The sequence below is a fragment of the Cydia strobilella genome, chromosome 13, assembly GCF_947568885.1.
Source record: "Cydia strobilella chromosome 13, ilCydStro3.1, whole genome shotgun sequence".
Taxonomy (NCBI): domain Eukaryota; kingdom Metazoa; phylum Arthropoda; class Insecta; order Lepidoptera; family Tortricidae; genus Cydia; species Cydia strobilella.
In genome coordinates this window covers 6,190,982-6,216,084 of record NC_086053.1, presented here as the reverse complement: position 1 = coordinate 6,216,084, position 25,103 = coordinate 6,190,982, and the positions used below count along the sequence as shown (strand labels likewise).

Genomic DNA, 25,103 nt, shown 5'->3' with positions numbered 1-25,103 from the left:
ATACAGGGTAATTTCGGAGTCGTGGAGCAAGAGAACAAGACATCATACAGAATTCAAAGACGAGTCTAATGATTTTGTTAATTATTTTTTATCACCAATACCAATAATGATGATTATTTTTCAAATGACAAGTAGAAAAAACATTTTTGCATACAATTGGTCACCCTACTCAATGTGACGTGACGTCTTGTCGCTTTCCATACAGCCTATGTCAAAAGTCATAGATAGGGTGACCATGATTACTTAGTATAAGATTAATTTTACTTGAAAAATGAGATTAACTAATGATTATTTAATCAAAGACTACCATATGATAGTGTGGATCATTTGCAGTCAGAAAAAATGGTTCTGGATCACGAATCATCCAAAATAAGCTTCCGTATTTTTTTTTTCAGCAATTTCCAAGATTTTATTCAGCTTTTTTGGTATCTTCCCGCAATTTGCATATCTGTGATGTCAATGGTGTACAGTGTAGGCAACGGTACCTACCAAATAACAGACTGTGAAACAATGCCGCTGCCGTGGGGTTAATGCGCGGTCAACCGCCCCGGTGTGACGCGAGTCGCGGCACTTCTACTGATTCCCGACGGCTAAGAATTAGAACCAGCTACCGTTTAACTCAGACTTTTGGTATTTTAGTGCAGGTTTTCTAGTTGAAGGTTGGCACCAAATCTACGAGTAGTTTAAAAATTTAATGCTCACTGAGTAAAACTCAAACCTTATGAACTTCTTGCCAATACTCTCTAAGTTAAATGGTATAAGAATTCTTTGTTCACAATTAAGGTAAAGGCGTCTAATACCGTGGTAGGTAATTTTGAATTTTTTGGAATGATTCCGAACAAATTAAGGATATCCAAGCTTCAAACGACCGAGAATAATTATTTTATGTTTATTAAACTTTCACCTACTTAACTTTTAAGACTCCTTTTAGTTTATTATATTCAAGAAAATAATTATTGAAACCAAAATGCGCCAGTCTTCTATTACCGTCGTGGTAATGACAGGGTGTGATTATATTACCGCCAATTGCGATTCTATTCCCGAGGGTATATAATCAGCCATTTTCTACCATCGGTTATTAAAATGTACTTAATGGAAGATCAATAGACAAACCTCCTGTATCCTTGATACAAAAATAGTGCCGCGCGGGACAACCACATATAGGCTTTCCTGGTTTTAATAATTAACGCATAATTTTTTATAAATAAGCAGATCGATTCTCTAAATAATTCTCTACATAAAGGTATCAAGTATTTGATAACACCTGTTGCCTACTAAATACATCCAAACTCATGAGTTTTTCCCGAGCTAAACCGCACATGGGCCACGCGAAATAGCGGTAGATTTCGCCGTTTTTAGGTTTGGAAATGTGATTTTGTCACAAAAATATGGTGAATATTTTTTTGCTTCATTCACACACCTAGCACTAATATGTCCGTTAGTAAACTAAATAGGCTTCGTTTGTGTAAAATATGTTTTATAGAAAATCGATCAGTTTGGTTATAAAATGCGTATTTTAAAATAACACGGCGATAGGCGCCAAATTTTACAACCAAGGTAATAGGCGTCTTTACCTCAGTTGTCCAAACTTATTAAAGATGCTTTGATTTAGTGCTCTCGACTATTTCTACTTTGTCTATTTCCTTTTTACAGCCATCAAATATGCTACCGCTTTTTTTTATTTTATCATTTGGGAGCCATTTTCGGAGACTAAGTTAAAAAAAACTGAAACCAGGCATAAGTCGAAAAAATTAATTAGAAAAAGTTTTGTGCTTGTTGGGCTACCCCTTTCCATAAACACTGATATTCTGTGTAATGTTGATAACTGTTGTGCAATAGTGGTATAATCGCCATAATCGGTTAAGTCGAGTGAAGTGCGGTCAACTGCCCCTTGCATTTGTATTGCTTCGCCGACGGATCACTACGAGACTATAAGCTATAGATATATCATATATCGTATCATATATATGTAGCTACTTTGGCGACAAATAAAATTAATTCCGATTATAGGTACACGTAATGTTTGTATGTCAAAATTGAAGTCATTATCTTATCTGTGGTCGTGCACGCAAAGGGACGTCAAGTTGTGTCAACCCTAATAATTGCTCGGTGCAATGCTGAGCCGAATGGAGCCGAGAATACCCAAAAGGAGGAGTTTCGCGCAACTGCCGCGAGACAGTAAGAGAAGAGTTTCTTACCTAGATTTCTATATTTTTCTATAAATTTGCACCTAATTTAATCTTAGCAGCAAATCTCAGTAGTCAAATTCAACTTGTGACTGGGTGTGCAACAGGCACTATATGAGATTATTTTTTTTGTCCAAATTGACTAATTTCGGCTGTTTCGATTTTTTTTCTACGAACACAATTAAAATAATGATCTTGAACTAAATTGAGTCTATGTGCATTTAAGAAATGGCAACTTTTTTAAGATTTTAGGGTTAAATTTGACTAAAACTTTGACCAGTTACCAAACTTGTTGTCACAGAAACAGTGTGGCTACCACCAGTTTGGCACTGACATAAACTCTATCAAGAACGTAACTTACTTACTATGCATCTCGCTCGTACTCACATATTAGTGCGAGCGGGATGTATAGAAATCATATTACGTAGAGGTTAGCGTATATGTCAGTTTTGACACTGTCAGTGACTCATGGTACGGGATAAAGAGTAAAGTATGTATATTAGGTAGTACGGGATCAGGAGTAAAGGATTCAAAGACAGTTTTACTCCATTTTCACTCTCACTTGGTTAAAATAAGAAATTCCTGTTTTAAATAGCTGAAATACTTCCCTAATGGGGCCCGCTGATTACCAGTCTGCTGGACGATATCAGCCTGTCAGTTGTTCGGAACTGTCAAATTTTTGTTCTAACTGACAGGCTGATATCGTCCGGCGGACTGGTAATCAGTGGGCCCCTTAACTACTACTATCTCGTTGCGTCCATCGATCAATCCAGAACAACGGAAAGCGCAAACTGAAACTTTAGGGTCGCAAACAGCCGAACTCATATTCAAATAGTGCACTAACGAAGGGGCAAGTTGTAAGAAATACTCGGATGGGGGTAAGTTGTCTGTTATTACAGATTAGCGAGCGTGGGTGTGGGCAGTACCAGTGTATCGCGACCACAAAGCGAAGCGAATGTTCATTGATTGTTTGTGTAAAGTATAAAGCTGGCCATACACACTAGGGTATGCCTGCGCAGTTTTGCCAACTGCACAGGTAAAACGTAGCGTGTGTGGCATTCGACTGCGCAGTTTTCTAACCAGTTTTACCTGTGCAGTTGAACTGTACAGCGTACCCTAGTATGTATACTGTGTATGGCCAGCTTTAGACAAATTTGAGAGTGTGTACAGTAGGTACTTATATATTGCGGTAATAAAATAACCACAAAACATAATGAATGACGAAGTACAGCACCATCTACAACTATCAAACACGTGAGCACGATTTTTTCTTAGACTTTGCCAAAGAGAATTAAGTAGACATAGAGTACTCACTCCATACATCAGTTTTGTTACGAAAACGACTATTATTTTCGTAGTCGACATCAAGAACGTAACGGAGAACGTCAAGTAGCGGAATTATCAGTAGGTACTGCTACTCGACATTAGATGTCCCGCGTGTTGCGACAGACGAAAAGTGTATTGTTCAACAATTTACAACTAATATTGTAAGTTAAGTATATTTAACTAATAATAAGTTAACTAATATTGTAGTTGAAATTAGTTCTGGTTAATCCGGTTATAATATTAGCTGAAAATCATTGAGCATTAGACTTTTCGTTCGTCGCGACATCTATTGTCGAGTTATATTAATTATTCTATAACTGTGCAATCAGGCAGGGTACTACCGCTGGTCACAGCACTGGCAGCCCATCTCGCTCACACAAATATAATAAGAGTGAGATGCAGTGCGAATGCTAGAAAAATAAGCTCAATTTGTCAAGTTGAGCTGAACTCAACTAGTGAGTTCTCGGTAAGCAGTTGGAATGTCACCCAAAATGTTAGTTTAGGCGTGCTCAGCTATCACAATTAGGAATCTCGCCAGTTTAACTTGTAATCTTAAGTGATGTACGCAGTTATGTAAAGTGGGATTGCTGTTTTGATGAAATAGGAAACTATGTTTATCACATTGAAAAAGTGTAGTACTTAGCAGAATTGATGCTGTTTTTCCTGAGAAATTAAAAATAGGTTAAAGACATTTTGTTTGTATTTCGTTTTCTAATAACTTCTTATTTATTTAACTTTGAACGCATGTCGGTTAAGGAACACATTTATTATCTGGGCATTGTCGCACAATTTCGGCAGCTGACTTACGTGTATTTTTTTATCACAGTATGTGTCGCCATTGCTTTTAGTTCCCCATCACGAAATTCACGAACTTCTATTATAGGCGATAGGTACCACGTTACAGTTATATTTAGAAATTCTCTTGTTCGTTTTTAAAATATTCTCACCTACTTCAATTTTATTTTTGCCTCCCTGCGAAAGATGAAATTTGCAAGAAACAGGTGAGTGCGCAAAAAATGTTTAATTGTGATCGACACGTGCCAGAAAAAACACGGGCTCCCCAGGCAACACAATAAAAATGCTCATTAACATTTCCTTAAACAAACAAAAGCTTTCTGGTAGCACACGGAAAAAACCAATATAGCCCAGAGCGGCTAAAGTGGAAAAGAAGTTAAGAGGTGTCTATTTGTCACGTTCCTTCCTGAATAACGCTCTGCTTTCCAATTAAGGGTAAGCGCTCTCTTTGTTTATCTTAAATTGCGAGAAAATCTCACTCAAATTATCGAGTGAAAAGACAAAGGGGAGATCGGTGCCCCGCGAACATAACTTTTGTTTCGTTCCGGGATAAAAAGTTGGATATCTGATGCCGAGGGACGGGGCGCGGGGAATTTTTAATAAGCGAAAAATTTAATGAGGGCCCCCAACGTTTTTTGCTTCGGTTTGCCGTGTCAGCGGGGAGCGGACAGCCTACACTTTCATTTAGCTAGGAATTATTAATTACAGAAAAGTTTCCATTCTAACAAACCGAATTGATGATTAAAATAATAGGGTAAGTTGGGGCAAGTTCAAGGGAAAAATTATCTTTTATTACACGAGTAAATATAATTTTTAAATTTATTCGTAAATTTTGTATGATTCAAATTGAATTTTTAATTCATTAGATGCAATGCAAGTATAAAAATATCCTTACCTAGATTTGAGTCATAAATGTGAAAGGTTATTTTACACAATACTCGTAATTATATATAGTAGGACGTCGTCACTATCATTCCATTTTGGTTCTTTACATAACCTCATAAAAAATCAATAGAAAGAATCAAAGATTGAAAATTTAATTTCGCATTTAACTAACGATCCGTCCTGCCTTATTATGCCTTCGTGCAGTAAGAGCCCAATTTACCGCACCAGTAGTCAAGGAGTGACATCTGCTAATCGATTGATTGACCCCCGCCTTCGAGTCGCGATAAAAAATACACCCTCACCCTGCCCCCACACGCGTCTTTAATTGGCTGACATTACATTTAAAGTGTACTTTTTAAATGTTTCCAAAAATATAACATGTCAAGGACGCGTGTTATAAACTTATGAAGCTACAAATTAAATGTTTTCAGGTGTAAAATGTCTTTAACACGCTAGACCAATGCTGATTAGCGTTTTTGTCAGTGTTTTTGCGACTTTGGACTGACTGATTTTGTTGACTTTTTTATGGTTTATGGCTTGAAGATTATCAACCTGTACACATGCTGCTGTTCATAATTTTTTTATTCATATTCTACATATCTAATTAAAAATTTATTGGGGCAAAGATGTAACAGCTTTATGATCCCTGCGTTAGACTAGATGTAACTATCCAATGATAAATAAAAAGTTAAAAAAATATCTTTTAACTTCGCCTAGACATTTCTATTCACTCTAGTAAGTAGTTGATACTTAGTAACTCTTTGTATGACTTTTTTTTTACATTTTATTTCACATGTGCAATCAAAGAATCAAAATAGTACATTTCGATGCTATTGCGGAAAGTATGTCATTACTCCATATAGATAAGACTCGGGACGCGTGAAGAATGACATTTCCGCACGTGTATCGAATGACGTTTTTTAATACAGTTGCTAAAAAATAAGAAAAACAATAAGTAAGGGATAAAAACCATATCGAATGTTGCCTTTGGAAACTTAGCTTGCAGTAAGAAAACCGCCTCTTGTCTGACAGGCGTTTCGGCAGCTATCTTCCATAGCTATTCCGTTCCATTCGGAGAACTTATTAAGAACGGATTTAAAAACGTGTTATAATGATGAAGAGGTAAGTAATAAAATATGAAAATGTTGGTTACGACGTTTAAAGGAAACTAATATTAACACTCATCAATAAGTAGTCATGAATTGGAACAAGTATAAATTAAAAAAAATGGAAAAGTGAAAAGCACTAGTCCGCGAAAACCAACTTTCCGCACGCTAAACAGCTACGTAAAGTAGCACTTTTTGAGCAACTTCACTACATTTTACACGCATCGTCTGCAACCAGCACAATACCTCCTCTACGTCTGTTCAAGAATATGAAGCTGCTTACCAACTACATCATACACTTCAATCCTTCTTATTTCTAAAGGCGGAGAGTTCAAAACTCTTTAGTCTAAGTGTAAATTGCACCTGTTTCTGGCCTCCCTTGGAGGTGAAATTATTTTTGTAAAAGCCGTGGCGAAAAAGATCTCCGCCTCACCTTTCGTTATTAACTGGAGCCCCTTTGATACAGTTCACTCGGCCCTTCGCTGAACTAATGATTTTAAATTAGCCTTGTTATTTCAAAACATCTCGGCGGATATGTTGTGGGGTGTTTTTGCACTTTTGGACGATGTTATATTGAGGGCGCATTATAATAAAATACTTATTTCATAACTTGGTATCTTATTTTTTCTTATAAAAGAAGTATCCTTAGGTATACTTAACTCAAGACACTTCGCAAATAATGTACAACCTTCTGTAATTTTTTGATCAATTACTTTCAGAGTACGTATTACTCGTACTTACCTAATAGTACTATGATAAGAATCTGGTGTTTCCAATATAGGTTTGGTGTTTTTATATTTTAATAATATGTAAATTATAGAAAACATTGCTGGTGACTGGTGCAAGTCGATGCGAAGTGATCTGCCTTGCGTCTATAAATATGATTAAAGGTCGAATTTAATTTCACGGTTTACGCAGTACGCGATGCACGGCCGTCGTGAACGCTGCTCGCACTATTAGTGCTTGAGAAAGGAGACCTAGGCTCTCCGAAACATGTCGCGCGAGTGACTAAAACAAGTGAGTCTAAACCGTGAAATTGTTTAAAATTATTAAAGGAACCTACTTTTCCTTAAAGCGGAAGACAGGCCAAAACATTCATTACAATTTTAATAAATTTAAAAGAAGAACTATGGGGGTGCAAAAAATTCATAAAGCAAATTGAGATGAGCGAAACGGAAGCACTCACTTAGCTAACATCAGAAAGGGACAAACTCACTTTCTTTACAGTTTAGCCCGTCTTTTTCGGGTTGTTCTCTTTCCGTTTTTAATTATTGAACCACTCATTCCTAATTATTGTTATTAGCGCTGGGGAGAGTGGCGAAAATTGAGGGTCTCGGTAATATTGACCGCTTGGCTTGAGGTGCTTCCCTGGAGACGTTATTAATTGCGCTCGCTTTTGACTTTCTTGTTCTTTTGACGCTTCAATAAACTCGGATTTTACTACGCTGCTTATTGGCCACGTTCTATTGTGGAGGGGACTTTATGCTGAAAATTATGTGTAGGTATGCGTGTGTCAGTGTGTCATACGTGTGTAGTCAATTGGTTAATATCCCTAATGCGTATCGGGCTGTTTTATATCCAAATTGGCGCTCTCGCAAATCCCCAATAAGCCCGTGAAACCCAGATCAAAGGAGCTGGCAGCCATTACGATTGCGGCTCATTTTTTATTTAGCGGACGGGACTCTTATCTTAACGCTCCTCCTGCTTTATGATGGCATAAAGCTGATTTTTAATCTGACGCACCCACCCGGAAGCTCTTGAGAATAATGTGTTTTCTTTTCACTGGCATAATTTTTTATTTTTACAAATTTAGCGCAGGTATTATTGTGTTTTTTGCTGTAAATGCAAATGTTTTGCTAGAAGTTGATAATTAACAAAGTGTACTTATCTACAATTTAATACTTGTGATAATAATGAATAGTTACTGCAGGCTTTTGTTTTTTGACTTGCATTTGAATAATAAAACGGTTTAATCTCTATTATTTACCTATACTTACTTTCAAATGTAAGATATTAAACAATGTTAGCAATCATATTATTAACGACGATGCGTTTTAAAATTAAACCATACCCTTTGAACGCTCTTCATAACTTATTAGTTCCACACGCGCTTGCTAGATGGCGCCACGCGTCCTATTACGAGCAAAATTCGCTCAAACAGAACTAAGCAATAACTGCAAGTTATTTATTCAGACACAATATTTGTATGAGCCCGTGTAGGTACATTGTGGCGCCCCCTAGGGGATCAATATCAGCAGTTTATGAAGTATGTCGCACGTGCAAACTGCAATATGTTCGCGAGGGGGCAGACGAAAGCCTTTTTATGAATAACTCAGTGATTTATGTAGAAGGCGGCAAATGCCTTCATTTTTTCCCTTAACGTTCCCTTTGACATGTATGGGTTGGTAGAGCATATTATATTTGCTATCTACATTTATGTAGTATATGCTTTGCGTATTGGAGAGATCCGATGTCTTTATATGTTTCAATGACATCTTATATATATTTACCCAATGCTAGATTAGGGTAATAGAAGCTTTGCGATGACGGAAATATAACAGCGCGGGACACTGCTCCTATAATTGCCACCTTCCATTTTTCTTGCAAGCAATAGAGGTGATAAATGGGCTGTCAACTAATATAAGTACCTGTATAAGTATTTGTATAATATGATTTTAATGTCGATGACACATACATTGATGCAAGAAATAGTCCAAACGGTTGCAAACTACCGTAATCATCATCATCTGCCTGCGCCATTTCCCATTATCTGGGGTCGGCTCTCCTTGTTATTTTCTCCATTCCGGGCGATTTTGGGCGATATATGGGTTCATGTCTGCTTGTTTCAGGTCTTTTTGGACCGCAAACTACCGTAATAACACAAGTTAATATGTGATTCCTAAATTTTGCGAATTCGTTCAAATAACTTTTTAGTTTAAATGAATATAGGTAACATAGACAATTTGATATGAACACCAACACACTCAACATAAAGATACATATATAAAAGAAATTGGATACAAAACAAGAAGAGCCGACGGGACTATCTCATTCCCAGCAACTCACGAAATTGCTTATTTTGGCGAAAATTGGAGCTGAAAAACAATTTCTTGGTCTCTCTTAAGTTCGCGTTCACTTTATGTGGGTTTTATGAAAATAAGTGGGAGGCCGCTCATTTCGGGTCGGAGGGGGGGTTGGGTGCGGCCGGAGGGGGGGTGTTTATGTCGTTTTCATGGCCCGAAGGACCACGGCTGCTGGCATACAGCCAGACGCTGGGAATGTAACACCCTCCTTTATTTTGAACGCTTTGCGGAATTTTTATCTTGCGATTCGTTCAGACGTAATTAGGATTCGAATGTGTTCAACGGTCAGCTGATGTTGTAGTAATTAGTTATACCAGGATTAGTAATTAACATTACCAACTTGCCGTCAGTAGGTATTATTCCTTTTTCTAGACAACAAAAAAAAATGTGGGATCCGACGGCGCTTATTTAGCAAAACTAAAGGTAGGTCGGTCTATTCGTTTTCAACGTACTTAGAGCGGCGTTTTCAGGAGAGATATGTTGTAAAACTCGTAAATGTACGATTGTGGCCAAAGGCAGCCACGGGAAATATGGTCGCATCGGGCGTTGGGGCAGACCGCGGACCCGCACTCGCGGTATCTTGAGCCCGCACGAAAATTATGCTCTCATTTCATAATATCATAACACAGGTGTGCCTAATTAATCCGTAAAATGCACTGTTATATTATTATAACACATTTTCGGTTGTTAATAAACCGATACCTATTCACTGACATAAAACTGCAACAAGTTTGGGAACAAATCAAATTATTTTATTAAATATTTTGATTTGTGTTTTTTAAGTAGTCACACTACTATGTATATAAATTAAAAACTGTAATAGACGTCATATATTAAAGAAAAAGTGACGAAGCCCTCCAGTGGTGAAGGCCGGATTCGAACCGGCGTCTTCTTCCATACTCGGTTCTTATTCCGGTGTTTCTTTAATATATGACATCTATTACAGTTTTTATAAAACAGCAAATTAAAAATCGTCCTTGATCCGACAGTGGGGTAGATTGTCCATACTCGTACCTACATTTTAATGAAAGCGTTACAATTACAAAAAGGGAAATGAAATGGTCTGATGAAAATCAGTTTACTTAAGAATTAGTGACACTGTCGCATTTGCTCCGACAATTCTCGTGTTATTGGGTTGCGTTATTTTCTTCTCTCTCACCAATGAATATATTAAACAAAATTGACCCAGCGTCTAGCTTGGCTATCGCTTAATTATAGCACGTACCTAGGTATCTGTTACGAAGCGCTATAAAAGAGACCAATGTCGTATAGACACGATTGTGGCCAAACTCAGCAAACCGAGTTATGGAGCGCGTTAGGGTCAGGGTAGACCACGCAACCCGCCGCCGCGCTCGCGGTGTGTCTTATGCCCGCAAATAATGTTATTATTTCATACGAGTATCATTACTTAAATGTGCTTTATTATACCGTAAAATTACCAAAAAAACGATTTCCTTTAACGAATATCGAGCGGTAAATTTCAAATTATGTAAAATTCCAAGAAACTAATTACAAGCCAAAAGTTACACGTCATACCGCTAACCGTATTTTCTTAATCAATACATTGTTTTACCCATTCAGTGTTAATCACGACACGGTTGTCGTTTTGCCTCTACGAAGCATTTTCAATACATATCGGGAAAGCCACGTTATCGGCTACGACGTAGCGCTACGACCGTAGCTTAGCGGTGAATGCGTGTTAATCAGATCTGAACTGTGAGTTGTAGCATCTCATACCTGGGTCCTAACTCCCAGTCCTTACTCCCACGGGCTGATCCTCTGGATTCTCCAATCGGTTATACTTCCTTAACGCTTTAGCCTTGTCTTCCTGTCTGATTCTCGTCTTCCAAATTACTCCCTGAAACTGTTGATTTAAAATGTTTTACTTTTTGGCTACCATTTCTAAATTCTCCCTAAACTCCTTCTACCCTAATACGGCCCTGACCCGTCCGGTTACTTACCTTGCTGTTTTTCTAATCACTTCATGTTTTTATTATAATTTCGAAGCTAATCGACCTAAAATTCACTATAAATTTTCCTTGACATATTTGTTTTTTTGTTTCGACATAATCCGTCAAACTATTAATTTACTCTAAATTCTTTAGCATGAAGTTTAGGTCGTATAGTTTTCAAGTAGTTTTTTCTAAATTTTATCTAAAAATTGTTACTGGTGAACAAATATTTTCAAATATTTTCAAAAATAATTATAAGATAATGTATAATTCTAGAAAATGTTATCGCTAGCTATATAAGCGGCCCAGCGGACATCTGAATTCAGTTTTTGCTTCTAGTTCCCAACTAAGGAACGTCAGTTATAAGGGTCCGTGCGGGGCCAAGCCAGGCCCCGCACCATCAAGAAACCCTCGCTCGCGCTCCATAAAAAGTACCTGTGTTCCTGGCAAAGTCTGGCGTTCTCTCTGCACGCGCCCAAGTCCGGTGGTGCTTTGCGGTTGCTCTAACGGAGCGCCTCGTCTCCTAGGCGCGTGCTATCGGCGCGCCTCGCCTCAACAGGCGCGTGCTGTCACCGCGCCTCGCCCGCTATCGGTGCGCCTCGCCTCAACAGGCGCGTGCTGTCACCGCGCCTCGCCTCTTCGAAGAGCGTGCTATCAGCGCGCCTTACCCAGCGCGCCTTACCGTGCGCGCGCTATCAGCGCGCCTTACCCAGCGAGCCTTACCGTGCGCGTGCTACCAGCGCGCCTCACCTTGCGCGTGCTATCTGCGCGCCTTACCTTTGCGCGTGCTATCTGCGCGCCTTACTGTGCGCGTGCTACCAGCGCGCCTCACCTTTGCGCGTGCTATCAGCGCGCCTATCCGTGTGCGTGCTCCTGCCTTGCGCGTGCTACTAGCGCGACTATAATCGTATTTTTATTCTTTTTGTAATTAAACCATCTGTTAGCGTGTCATATTTAGACAAAAGCCGATAAATAAAGAACCTACCCCTGTTATATCTATCCTTTCCTTTCTACCTCCTCACTCCCAGCTCCGTTACTCACTCCTCCAATATACGTGGAGGAGGGAGTAACGTGACAGAGTCATTATTGTAATTCTTGTGTCTGTAACTTATTTTGTGAGCCAAATAAATAAAATAAAATGTCATAAGGGGCTGAAACGAAATGAGCGCCTCGATAAGCTATCTCTGTTCGCACGTAAATTTTGTAAAAAATAATTGCCTAGGTCAGAGCATTGTTACGCAGCCCTAAATATCTTTTTTATTAACACAAAATTCACAATACGTTATTACAATCAGAATATACCTCAAGGTCGATAAGTGATACATTCCGCATGTTAGTGGGCTGCGTGGTCTGTCACGCTGTTCAGTATTAAGTACTCGTACTTTAGTTTAGCACCATTATTAGTGGCTTTAGCATTTGCACCGTGAAATGCAACGAGTATGTATCGGTTACCAATTGTTCTTAATTAAATAAATTATGTGTGTGTGTGTGTGTTTTAGCAGTAGTGAAACCTTCGTGTTTGTATATATTAAATGTACATATACATATAAATAAACAAGTTCACAGGTAAAATATCTACCTATTTTAAAAAAACAGACATGTCCACATTGGCTAGAAAAACGACTCTGCGTCTTAAGTATGGACCTATGGACTTATAGTGAAAGCTATAATCTTTATATTTTACTTAAACAATCCCACAACCCTTTCCTCAAGGGGTCACGTAGCTGCGCGCAACCACGTTGCGAGATCATGTCGCAGCGGAGCTGTCGGCGGCTGATTTGTGGCGTGGCCCGCGTGCCAACACGACCTAGCCGATTGACACGACAAAACGTTTACTTTCAATTTTAATCTGTAGTAATTCTTTAACTCTGAGGAAGCTAGCACACGGTGACGTTTTGCAGCGATTCAGTAGCGCGATTGTGTAATGCAGAGGGTCTACCGCGAACAACGAAGTACGTAAATTGCAAGCATCTTTCTCTGTCACTCTAATTACGCCTTAATTGGAGTTAAAGAGAAAGATGCCCGCAATTTGCGAACTTCGGTGTTTGCGGTAGGCCCTAAGAGTCGTGTTTAGGTGTGCGAGGGTATACCGTATACTCTATACCACGTATACGTATACGTACCACGTATACGTACGTATACGTATACCATCGACAGCATCGCGCCTACATAATAGATACTGTATCGTGGCTGCACCGTTACTAAATGTCCGTATAATATTTATGTATTATCTATAAGAACCATAATCAAGACGAATCTAACAACTTTTTAAAAATAAATAAATATTATAGGACAATTTTACACAGATTGACCTAGTCCCACCTTGTGTTGTGGGTACTAGACGACGTTTTATTTATATCTAAATACTTACACTTACTTACTTACTTACTTACTATAATTTATTTTTGTAAACCTGTGTTGTGGACAATAAAGTGATTTCTACTACTACTACTACTACTACTTACATAGAACACATCCATAACCTCGTAAGACCCACCATATAAAGTTTTTAAATTTTTAATTTGAACCTTATTTTATAAGTAAATTGGAACGAAGTTCGTTTGTTTTACAACGCAGTAAAACAAAAGAAATGCTACTCTATTTGTTTCATCAAAAGGTTCAAAGTAGATTGCAATGAATATGTACATTTTAATGTACATTTAGACTCACGAAGATAACTCAGGGACAAAATTTTTAGATACACACAAAAATTCACTTCACTCATTCACCGGTCTTAGCTAGCTACCGAGAGGACGTGTGCTTATCGCAAAGAGCTGTTACTTAACGCATCAGTGCAATTTAGTTCTTATCTCTAGAGTGATTAAGTTGTTTCTCGCTCGTATTTCGTATAGTGAATTATAAATACAATTACCGTGTTTTGTGTTCTAAGGATTATTTGTTTCGGGTGTGTTTTAATGCATTTATCACGCACTCCAACTAAAACTACGCCACATATTAGTGGTGGCTCACAGCCCGATCTATCCAAAATGAGTGATCATGAGCACATATCATTTCTTCGCAAACGTAAACAACCCGAGCCCGAGCACGAACACGAATGCAGTATTAAAGAGGACCTGGCAGCATTTCGGAAGGAGATGATGTCCATTTTGACTACGACTAGTAATACACAGAATGTAAACCTCCAAAATATGCGACGAGACATAGTTGACGACATCAAAGTTGAAATAAATTCCGTCAAGGCGCTGGCCGAAAAAATGTCGGAGGAGCAGGACCGTATGAAGTCGGAATTGGCAGAATTAAACCATAGGATGTTGTCAGTTGAGGAGCAAGGAACTAGTTTATCTGCAGCTGCTGACAGTGTTAATAAGGTAAAAGATACCATCGAGGGCCTGGTCGCCGAGAACAACAGCCTCAAACAATTCGCGTTGTTAAACAATATTGAAATATCGGGTGTCCCGCTTACTAAAGGCGAAAATTTGAACAATATTTTTCGAAACATTTGTTCTAAGGTCGGTTACACCCTTTTAGATACCGATGTCGACACGATTCATCGAGTACGTCGCTTTCAGGCCCTGCATAGCAACTCGCAAACCAATGTACGCCCACCCGCCATAATCGTGAAGTTCACACAACGCAGGCGAAAAGATGAACTACTAGCTGCTGTGCGAGCGAGACGCGGCCTTACTACTGTTGACATAGAACTGCCTGGACCCGCATCTACGTTATACCTGAGCGATCACCTCACGCCTTCAAATAAATTATTATTAAAACTCGCGAGACAATTTAAAACGGAGCGTGATTATCAATTTTTGTGGACGAGGGACTGTAAAATATTTTTACGTAAAAACGAAAAATGCAAAGTTATCCATATTGCCAACGAGTCTGTTCTAAAGAAACTTACCTGACTCATATCCCTTTTTTTCATCGGTCTTACAATAAACAATGTTATACATATATATACTTATCTACCCTTGTACTCTCTAATTTACACACAAATGTTATACCACCGCATACAATTTAAATCACTGTTTTTGTTTACTATCGTCTGTATAATACCTAACTTAATTATCCTGATTTATTGTTACATACAATATAAATGTTCTTACTCGCGTTGCTATGTAAGTAATAATATTATTCCCACACCTGTGCCACTGCCTGTATTTCAACCTGGTTGTTTATATAAAGCTTTCAGTACCTACCGTTTACACTTATTGTTGTATAACGCTCGTTTGCTCCCGTCTTTGCAAAAAAATGTTATTATTTACGTTAAAAAACTTAGGGACGGTGTCGGTGGGTCCCTCTGTATAGAAATACTAATACAGGGTGGCCCATTTTCATTGCTCTTGAGTGTATTATGTACTTCAACTGTTTTAAGTGAATAGAATATTATTTTCAGGTTATTATCAAAATGTTAGGGGCTTAAGAACAAAGTCACATGATTTTTTCTCACAAGTAACCAAATCTGACTATGACTTTATTTGCTTAACGGAGACGTGGCTGACTGCTGACTTTTACGACTTAGAGTACTTTGATAATAGGTATAGCGTTTTTCGTTGTGATCGGTCAGCAGAGGCGAGTGGTGCATCGCGGGGCGGAGGGGTCGCGGTTGCCGTGCGCTCAGAGTACCAGCCGCTGCGCCGTGACTGGGCTGTCCCATCGCTCGCCCATTGTGAATGTTTATGGGTTTCACTTCCCATTGTACGTAATATACACAACATGACATCATCGTTCCCTTGTCATAATGAAAAACAATCTTATCTTAACATAGCCTGTATTTATATTCCTAACGGACCCAATCACCGAGATGCACTAACCACATTCGTTGACCTTGCTAGTCAAATAATTGTCGACCGGCCGGATGACCTGTTTTTAATTTCTGGTGATTTCAATATACCTGAGGCGAACTGGGCTATGAATTCTGCATCTGGGATGGATCTGACGGCGTGTTGTAGTTTTGGTACACAATTAATATATGAATTCTTATCATATACGGGAACTAAACAGTATAATTCAGTAATTAATATCAATGGCCGAATATTAGATTTAATTTTTTCCAACAATGACTGCCGCTTATCAGCTTGCGATTCACCACTCACGCCGGAGGATGCGCACCACAGGGCTATTTGTTTAGACTTAAAATTTAATACTTTATCTCACTTAAAGCCGGCGCCGCACTTCGTTTATAACTTTCATGCTGGTAATTTTGAAAAAATTAATGCTGAACTTTCTGTTATTAATTGGATTAATTTCTTTAGAAACTTGAACATAGATGATTGTCTGACAAAATTTAATGACTTGATTAAAACTTTAATTTCCAAGTATATTCCACAACGAATTGTTCGTCAGCCTACTCGTTCTGCCCCTGTCTGGCATAGTTTACCCCTACGTAAGATTTTAAGAGAAAAACGAAAATATCATAAACGTTGGAAACTATATCGCAACCCCTTGGACTATCAGACTTTTAGTACTCTGCGTAAACGAGCCAATAAATTAGAGCTGGAATGCTATAATAAATATATATCTTATTCAGAAAGTAAAATCAAAAGAAATCCAAATTTTTTCTGGTCTTACGTAAAGTCTATATTTTCTAAAAATAAACCACCTCAATCAATGCACTATAAAGGCATAACTAGTTCTGACGGCGAACAGATATGTAATTTTTTCAATTGTCATTTTCAATCAGTTTTTGAAAAACCTAGTAATCTAGACCTGGGCGATATAATAAAAAGTCCAACGCCTGATTCTATTATCGATCTAGGTACCATAAAGATTAATTACAACACAGTTTTACAATATTTAAAAACAGTTAATGTCCATAAAGGTGCTGGACCCGATGGCATTCATCCGCTACTAATTAAATCCTGCAGTTCTGCTCTTGCAACTCCTGTCACCTTATTATACACTAAGTCAATTAAAGACGGCGTTGTGCCCAAAACTTGGAAACAAGCATGGGTCACTCCTATTCCCAAGGGTTCAGTTAGTAGTGATGTTGTAAATTACCGTCCTATTTCTAAATTATGTATTCTTGGAAAGTTGCTTGAAAAAATTGTTACTGACCAATTTTTTAATGTTGTACGTCGCCATATCATTCCAAATCAGCATGGTTTTTATAAAGGTCGATCTGTTGACAGTAATTTACTAACTTTTACTGATGAAATTTATAGTGCAATGGATGATGGTCATAGTGTGGATGCTATTTATACTGATTTTTCCAAGGCATTCGATAAGATTTGTCACTATAAGCTATTGTCTAAGCTTTGGAGGCTTGGTATACATGGCGACCTCTTTCGCTGGATCAAATCCTACATTGAAAACAGGAGTCAGGCGGTTGTCTTGTTGGGCTATCAATCTCAATGGGTGTCTGTTAGTTCTGGAGTCCCTCAGGGCTCTCACTTGGGTCCTTTGCTCTTTACTCTTTATGTAAATGACATGTCTAATTACATCCAGAACTCTAAATTATTACTTTACGCAGATGACACAAAGATTTTTAGGACAGTTAAAAATATTGGCGACTGTGAAAAATTACAAGATGATTTAAACAACTTAGTTAGATACTGTGCAATAAATAACCTGTTTCTTAACTTAGAAAAATGCAATGTCATCACTTTCTCTAAAAAGAAAAATGTAATTAATTACCCCTACACCTTATCCGGTAAAACCTTAAACAGAGTAACCGAAATCAGAGATCTTGGTGTGATTATGGATACCAAACTCACATTTATCCCACACATTGATAAAATGCTAGCAAAATCATATAAACAGTTAGGTTTCATTATGCGCGTTGGCAAACCATTTAAAAGCCGCCTAACATATAAAATTCTCTACAACAGTTATGTTCGAAGCCATCTTGAATTTTGTAGCTCAGTATGGAAACCTTTCTACAAAGTACACATTGACAGAATTGAGAGACTTCAAAAAAGATTTATTAAATCACTGGCCTTCAGGACTGGACTAGCCTATACTGCTGACTATACCTATACCGACACTTGTAAACGTTTTAATATTCAAACTCTTAGTGACCGTCGTGATTCCACTGATTCCGTTTTGCTCTTTAAAATTTTCCATTCTCAACTAGAAGCCCCTATTCTTTTACATAAAATCTGTTTTAGAGTTCCGCGAAGACGAGAGCGCCGTTGTCGTAAAAGAAACTTATTTTCTATACCATTCAGTAGGACTGGTTACGGTGGGAATGTATTCATCAAACGCGCATGTAAACTATTTAATGAGAACCTTAAACTTAATGATATAGACATTTTTAACTGTACACTAACACAACTTAAGAATGCATTTAAATAGTAAATATCTATAACTAAATTTAAATCTTGTTTAAACTCACTTACAATTTTAATTTTTACAAAGGTATCAATTCATTGATTTACATATTTTAAGTATATTTATAGTAATTGTAAAATACAAACTAAGTCTTTCTCTTATGTAGTTAATAGCCACGGACCTATTTATATGTTATTTTGTTATGAAACTATAGGTCTGATTTTCTTGTCTTTAAACTAAGTTCATAAACTATGTATGACTGTTTGTTTCTGAATAAAAAAAAAAAAAAAAAAAAAAAAAAAAAAAAAAAAAAAAAAAAAATATGCCCTTACCAGGATTCGAACCCGGGACCTGCTTCGTTATTATACTTTAAAATCCGGTAAGCCGTTAATGTCGTATAACGTGCGAATGAAATAGACATACAAACAAATGGAAACATGGATGGTGGGGGTATTTTGGGCTTTCGCCAAAAGGTTCCAATTTCAAAATGTACTTTCTACTCTACTGTCTTCGTCTAATAATACGCCGTGCTTTTATCTTTAGACTACGAGTATGCTATTTTTTTTTATTATGCGCGCAGATCTAGATCTAGATTAATCAAAGAGTACGTCATGGTTTAAGCTAGACAGCATAAGTTTTTAGCGTAGTTATGACGTAAAATAGCAATTGTTTACTTATTTCATTATTCTTACCATCCCACTAACCCGAGGTTAACCGGTTAAACAGTTAACCCAGTGTCAAATTGTACTGGTAACCATGGTAACTCCAGGTTTAACCGGTAAAGCCCGGGTAAAGTGGCCCTTACTGTTTACTAATGTGAATATCTTTGCAGGTAAATCCTTCACGCTGACAATAATGCTGGCCACGTCACCGCCACAAGTGGTGACGTATCAGAAAGCCATCAAGGTGACGGTGGATGGGCCGCGCGAGCCGCGCTCCAAGACCCGCCATCATGGCTTCCATCCCTTCCACTTCGGGCCGCGGTTCGCGCCGGACCCACTGATGGGATCCCTACCGTTCAAACTATCAGGTAAATAATTATATTTATCTCCTTTACTTATTGATGATACTGACCATGATGCCATCACAACTGTACGGTCACTTTGCTCGTCACTATCATAGAGTAACTGATACTAGAGCGTTACTGTCATAGTAAATTTTGTAACCCCAGTAAATTCACTGCCATCTGTCGACACACTTTAAAACTAAAAATGAAGATTTATAAAAATACGATAGAATGTATTTAAATATAGATAAAAGATTTTTTTTATTTGCATTAATTATTTTTATGATTTTGACCCATGTTCTTTCACTGACATGTGTTAAAATTGTTAAATAACAAACGAAACCGTCAACGCCATCTATACGACTGTAGGCCAAAACTAGTAGCGCCCTCTGAACGAGAATCAAATTTTCTTGATTTTCGAGGCACGTTTTTTCCTTAGACTGTATCCATCTATTACGGAGTTATATTTATCTTTGTCACTATCTATTAGACGCCGATTTCCAAGACCCGCCATCTTGACTGACCTAAATCTCTTCCTTTTACGCCCCTGGTTCGCGGCACCACAAGTTCAGAAAGCCATCATTTAATTGCTTAAGTATGAGAGTGAGAACCAAGCACTTTGGTTCTCACATCAACGTTCAAAGAGAATTGACTGACTTAAAAAGACAGTGCTTGTAACAGCTACGATCTTAAGCCGTTAAGCCGTACCGTATCGGTAAAGTCAGACAACACACTTCAGTGACATAGTAGATCTTATTTCATCGCAGTAAGGTTTAATTTTAGTTATGATACACACATAGCTACAGAGGTGCGAATAGGTGTGCAACGTTGCAGGCGTTTGAGTCTTCGTGTAACGGCGCGAAGTTAGTCACGGAGACGGCTCCCCGTTGCGTCGCTTTGGAAATCATAAGTGAAAAGCGATCAGCGGTTTTTTTTTTTAATATTTCGCACTTACTAGTTCCATGGAACATTGGTTAATCAAACAGTTGTATAAGAGCTGTTCAAAATATAAATATAGTAAGTTAATTTAACTATTCAGTTCATCTAGTCTACAAGAAAAATAAGAGGGGAAAATTGTAGGGAGAAGAGGTTGAATATGGTTGTAGGATGCATTAAATGACTACTATATGTCGCCTCCATTTTTTGGTTTGTATAAATAATGGCGTGGAAGAGGTTAAATAACTACGAGATGTTACGTAAAAGAAGTCCGCGAGATAATGGTTTACTTAATTAGACAGTAACCAAATCGGTTTGGCATGGATAGCGTCATGGGACTATAAGTAAGCTGTCGGGGAAGCCACTAGCTTTGATGCTCTGATTGTACTTTTGTGGCCAGGAAAGTCGGATTTTAAGTCAGAAATAGCAGTTGATGACAGATTTTCTAGGTACCTACGTATAAAGCTAAAATAGTAAACTATTAAATAGGGACGCGTGGAACGGTGTCTTGTATGAAGGTCGTCCGTCATGTAGGTATATTTACTAGTTTCTGCCGCTAACGCATATTCCTTAGACCGTCGCACTTGCAATCGTAGGTCGAGGCAGGGTCGACGTTTCTATCCGGCAGATATTAAATTGTCACCGTGGACCTTTGTCAGTCCGCCGCGTCCGACGCCTCAAAAGGGATTTAATTTGCTCCAGAAGTTTTGCGAAACAATTAATTATCAATTTGGAACCCTTCTTTTGGCACCAGACTGTCTCATTATTTTACCTTTGTGAAGTTTTGTTTTAGAGCTATTCCTATAAATAGATAGGGTTTGATTGGACAGAGGCTTTTCGGTAGGATATTTTCACCTAAATAGTTATAGAATTATTATTACACAGAAAAACAAAAGTTGTCTTCGATATCAAAGTTCAAATCGTTCAATATTAACCATTATGGGCCATTGTTGTCTTTTTTAAATAAATAAATTGAATTGAATTAACTAATATTGTCTTGTGTCTAAGTGTGTCACCCGTTGACCACGAACGCTGTAAAGAGTTCGAAACGTCGGGATGTATTATAAATTCAATATACGCGATATAATCCGTTTTCATAGTTTTATTTCATTAATTAACTAAGTCATGGCCGGTTCCATTAGTTGCCAGTTGGTTCCCCGCAATGTTCGAAATCGTCTTTTCATACAAACGTAGTCCTCATTTTCCTCTCTGGACATTAACATTATTGAAAATATTTTGACACAATTTGTTGTATATCGTTTGATTTTTTCGAATTTTTAATTATTATAAAAGTTAAGAGCATTAAACATTTGTATGAAATCAGTTTTTCGCTCCAAATTTTTACAATACATCAAATTATTTAAAAATATTTTCCATATCAATATGCAGAGAGGAAAATGGGTAGTACGTTTGTATGGAGAAGCGGCCGTCCCCTTTCCTCTTAAGCTTACGTAGGTCTCTTATTGTTCTTCCCCTGAACTCTTGTTATGTTGAGAGAAGGTTAAAACTACAGATTAATCTACACGTATAGTTGCTAGCCGGAAATCCCTGGCAAATTAATCGGCGTAATAAGTGGCGACGCGCGTAGGGCGTCGCTAGGCACCTGGTTTTTCGCTAGTAAGTGGATTCTCGTATTACCTACCTACATTTAGGTAACATAGGGGTATATTATTAACTAAACGGGAGTGCTTAATAATTTGATCCATTAGGAACGTTTAGCACATATTTGCCCTAATCGGACTTAAAGTGTTATTACTGCCACTGACCTATTTTGTGTAAGTACAAATGGATTTTAATCAGGTCACATTAAAATTATTTTAACCCTCCATGGCTTTTATTCCATAGCGTACGTATATCCGTAAACAAAGTAGCTCCAATTAGAGAAAAACTCCTTGAAACCCGACTAAGATGGTACGGCCACATACAAAGAAGAGGAAAGGACCATGTCGTCAATATTGCATTGAACCTTCCGGAACAACCGAGAGGAAGAGGACGACCAAAATCCACATGGTGGTCCAATATTAGAACCGACCTAGAGAACTTGAACATAGCAGAAGAGACAACCCAGAACCGACTACTCTGGCGCAGTGACAAGGAGACCCGACCCCACGTAGGTGGGATAAGGGAAGGAAGAAGAAGAAGAAGAAGAGGGTGTTAAATTTCAATAAGTGCCTACAACATTGTAAAGCTTTCAGTATACATGTATACATATAACACACTGAAAGGTGATGAAAACATTATTAGTCTTAATTATTACAGTGTCTCACCCTACAAAAAATACAGCCACACAAGTTTCTAAAAGCAAACCTCATTACAATTCCATTTATCACTTTTCCCTATCTATATCAAACGAAATATCCACCTGTCCATAAGCATCGGTCTTAAGCTGTACCCACACAAACCATAGTCAACTACCGTTGCCTTTGTATTGCGCAGAGGCGAGGCAAACCTCGTTAAGGCGGGTGTCAAAGGGCCCTAACCTAATTACACACCTCGCGCTCCTGCGCCCAAGATCCTGCCGGCATTAATGCATGCTAATATACTTTAGCTTTTAAGCTGGACGTATATTGAGTTTGGAATAAGTTTTGTTTCGAAGGGTTTCGGCGAAGCGATAATTCTGTTTGGAAGTTGGAAAGAAGTAAATGAGTGACTTACTTCACGAGATACGTAGCGAAACGTGTTGTTTGAATTGAAGTTACCTACCTACATAATACGCTTATAATAAGTGTAATTATAGCATTATAATTGTAATTAGATATAAGTTTACTGTAGTTGGGTTAAATAATATGCATAGGAAAACCATTTAGTTAACCCCTTTTCATTTGCAGAAATAATAATGATCTTACAAGAAAAGAAAAAAACATATTGTTAAAATTGTTACACCCAGTTGATTCATTTCAAGACGAGTTACTTTGCGTGAATTTAAAACGTTAATGATATATGTGGCTGATAATTATTACAATTCCTCATAAACAAATAAACATATATTATTAACTAAACGGGAGTGCTTAATAATTTGATCCATTAGGAACGTTTAGCACATATTTGCCCTAATCGGACAAAGTGTTATTACTGCCACTGACCTATTTTGTGTAAGTACAAATGGATTTTAATCAGGTCACATTAAAATTATTTTAACCCTCCATAGCTTTTATTCTATAGCGTACGTATATCCGTAAACATCCCCATCAACTACCAACAAACAAGCTACAAGTAGCTCCCTCCGAATCTTCTTTCAACGCTCTCATTCGCTTTGTTCCTCAGAAACAATTTAGCCCACTTCAATATGTAAATTCCCAAGCACCGTCTCTGCCCTCTTAACTGTAGTAACCCCGTAATTATAGACAGGTCGTATGTGCTGCACCATCGCTTACACCTTGAACTGTGAACTCGTAAACCTTATTGCAATGATATAAAGTCCATCCATGGTCAGTAAAGAGTGTTGGTGTTAGTACAATTGTACCGCTCACTTACGCCGTTTTAACGTGGAACGGTATTGAAGCACCAATAACCCCGCGAAATCATGATAAATTATCCACATTCACGCGGCAACTTCAACATGGAAAGGTGTGGATGAGGCATCATAATTGCTTTGCTAATTGACGAGCACTTCAATGAAATGACTAAAGAAAATTTCTTCTGTTAAAATTGTTCCACCATAAAAAACATCGGTGTCATAACTAAAGAGGCTAGAACTCAAGATGTTTTTTATACTTTATTAGGATAGTGTTAGGGGGTGAAGGGTAAATTATAAATGTAAAGGTGTCTGTAAATTAACAAACGATGTTTAACTCGTCTGAAGTTAGACTAACTTTTAAAGACAAACTGTCTAGAAAAAGTTTTTTTTACTTAACATTTTACGAATTGAGTACTTAAGCATTCGAAAATTGATCTTTTGAACTTGACATAATCAAGACCAGGAACCTGGACCAGCATCAAGCTAGCCTCAAGAAGACAAAACATAAACAATTGTTAAATTTTTGTCAAGTAATTACTCGAAATAATAAACCCATCTGAATTACAGCACCTCAAAATAACCTTAATTACCAATTTATACTCGAATTAATGCACGTCACTCAGTACGCCGCGGTACGTTTCTTCCACGCGGCCGTATGAGCACCACTTTAAGTCGCAGCTCGCATTATTAATGAGGGAGCCTTAGAGAAAATTAAATATAGCATTAGGCCCGGAAGCCCCAGATCGTGGGGAGGGGGGAAGAAAGGTTAGGGGGTTAACCCTTCCGCCGCCCGCTCGCGACAATGCGGGTGCATAATTACGCATTTGTAAATTTTAAATGTCCCACCCACCTCATACAGCCTTTTGTATGGCGTGATTCGAGCTTTTACTGCGCATTCGAATAAATTCGAAATGATGACGCGGCCCCATTAACTGGTAATGCGCGTAATTTTCATAACTCTATATAGGCACACGGAGGATTGTAGGTATGTGTAAAGGTGTGTAGTAATCTATTAATCCTTTTAGAAACATAAGTTGTATTTGCTTTAAATCTTGTAGTTCGTAGACCGTTACGCATGTAGCGAAAATCGTCCGTAGGTTTACCTTATACATAGTGGCTTGACGGCAATGTTTAATAG

At 38.0% G+C, this 25,103-nt stretch overlaps 1 protein-coding gene across 1 annotated transcript in view; it reads left to right on the top strand.

Annotated features, from left to right (window-relative positions):
• The window catches only part of LOC134746564 (runt-related transcription factor 1), a 48,590-nt gene that overhangs the window by 14,069 nt on the left and 9,418 nt on the right, over positions 1-25,103 (top strand). Inside the window, exon 4 of the mRNA XM_063680982.1 lies at positions 19,399-19,596. Within this exon, the coding sequence (XP_063537052.1) occupies positions 19,399-19,596 (198 nt within the window). The remainder of the gene's footprint in view (positions 1-19,398; positions 19,597-25,103) is intronic.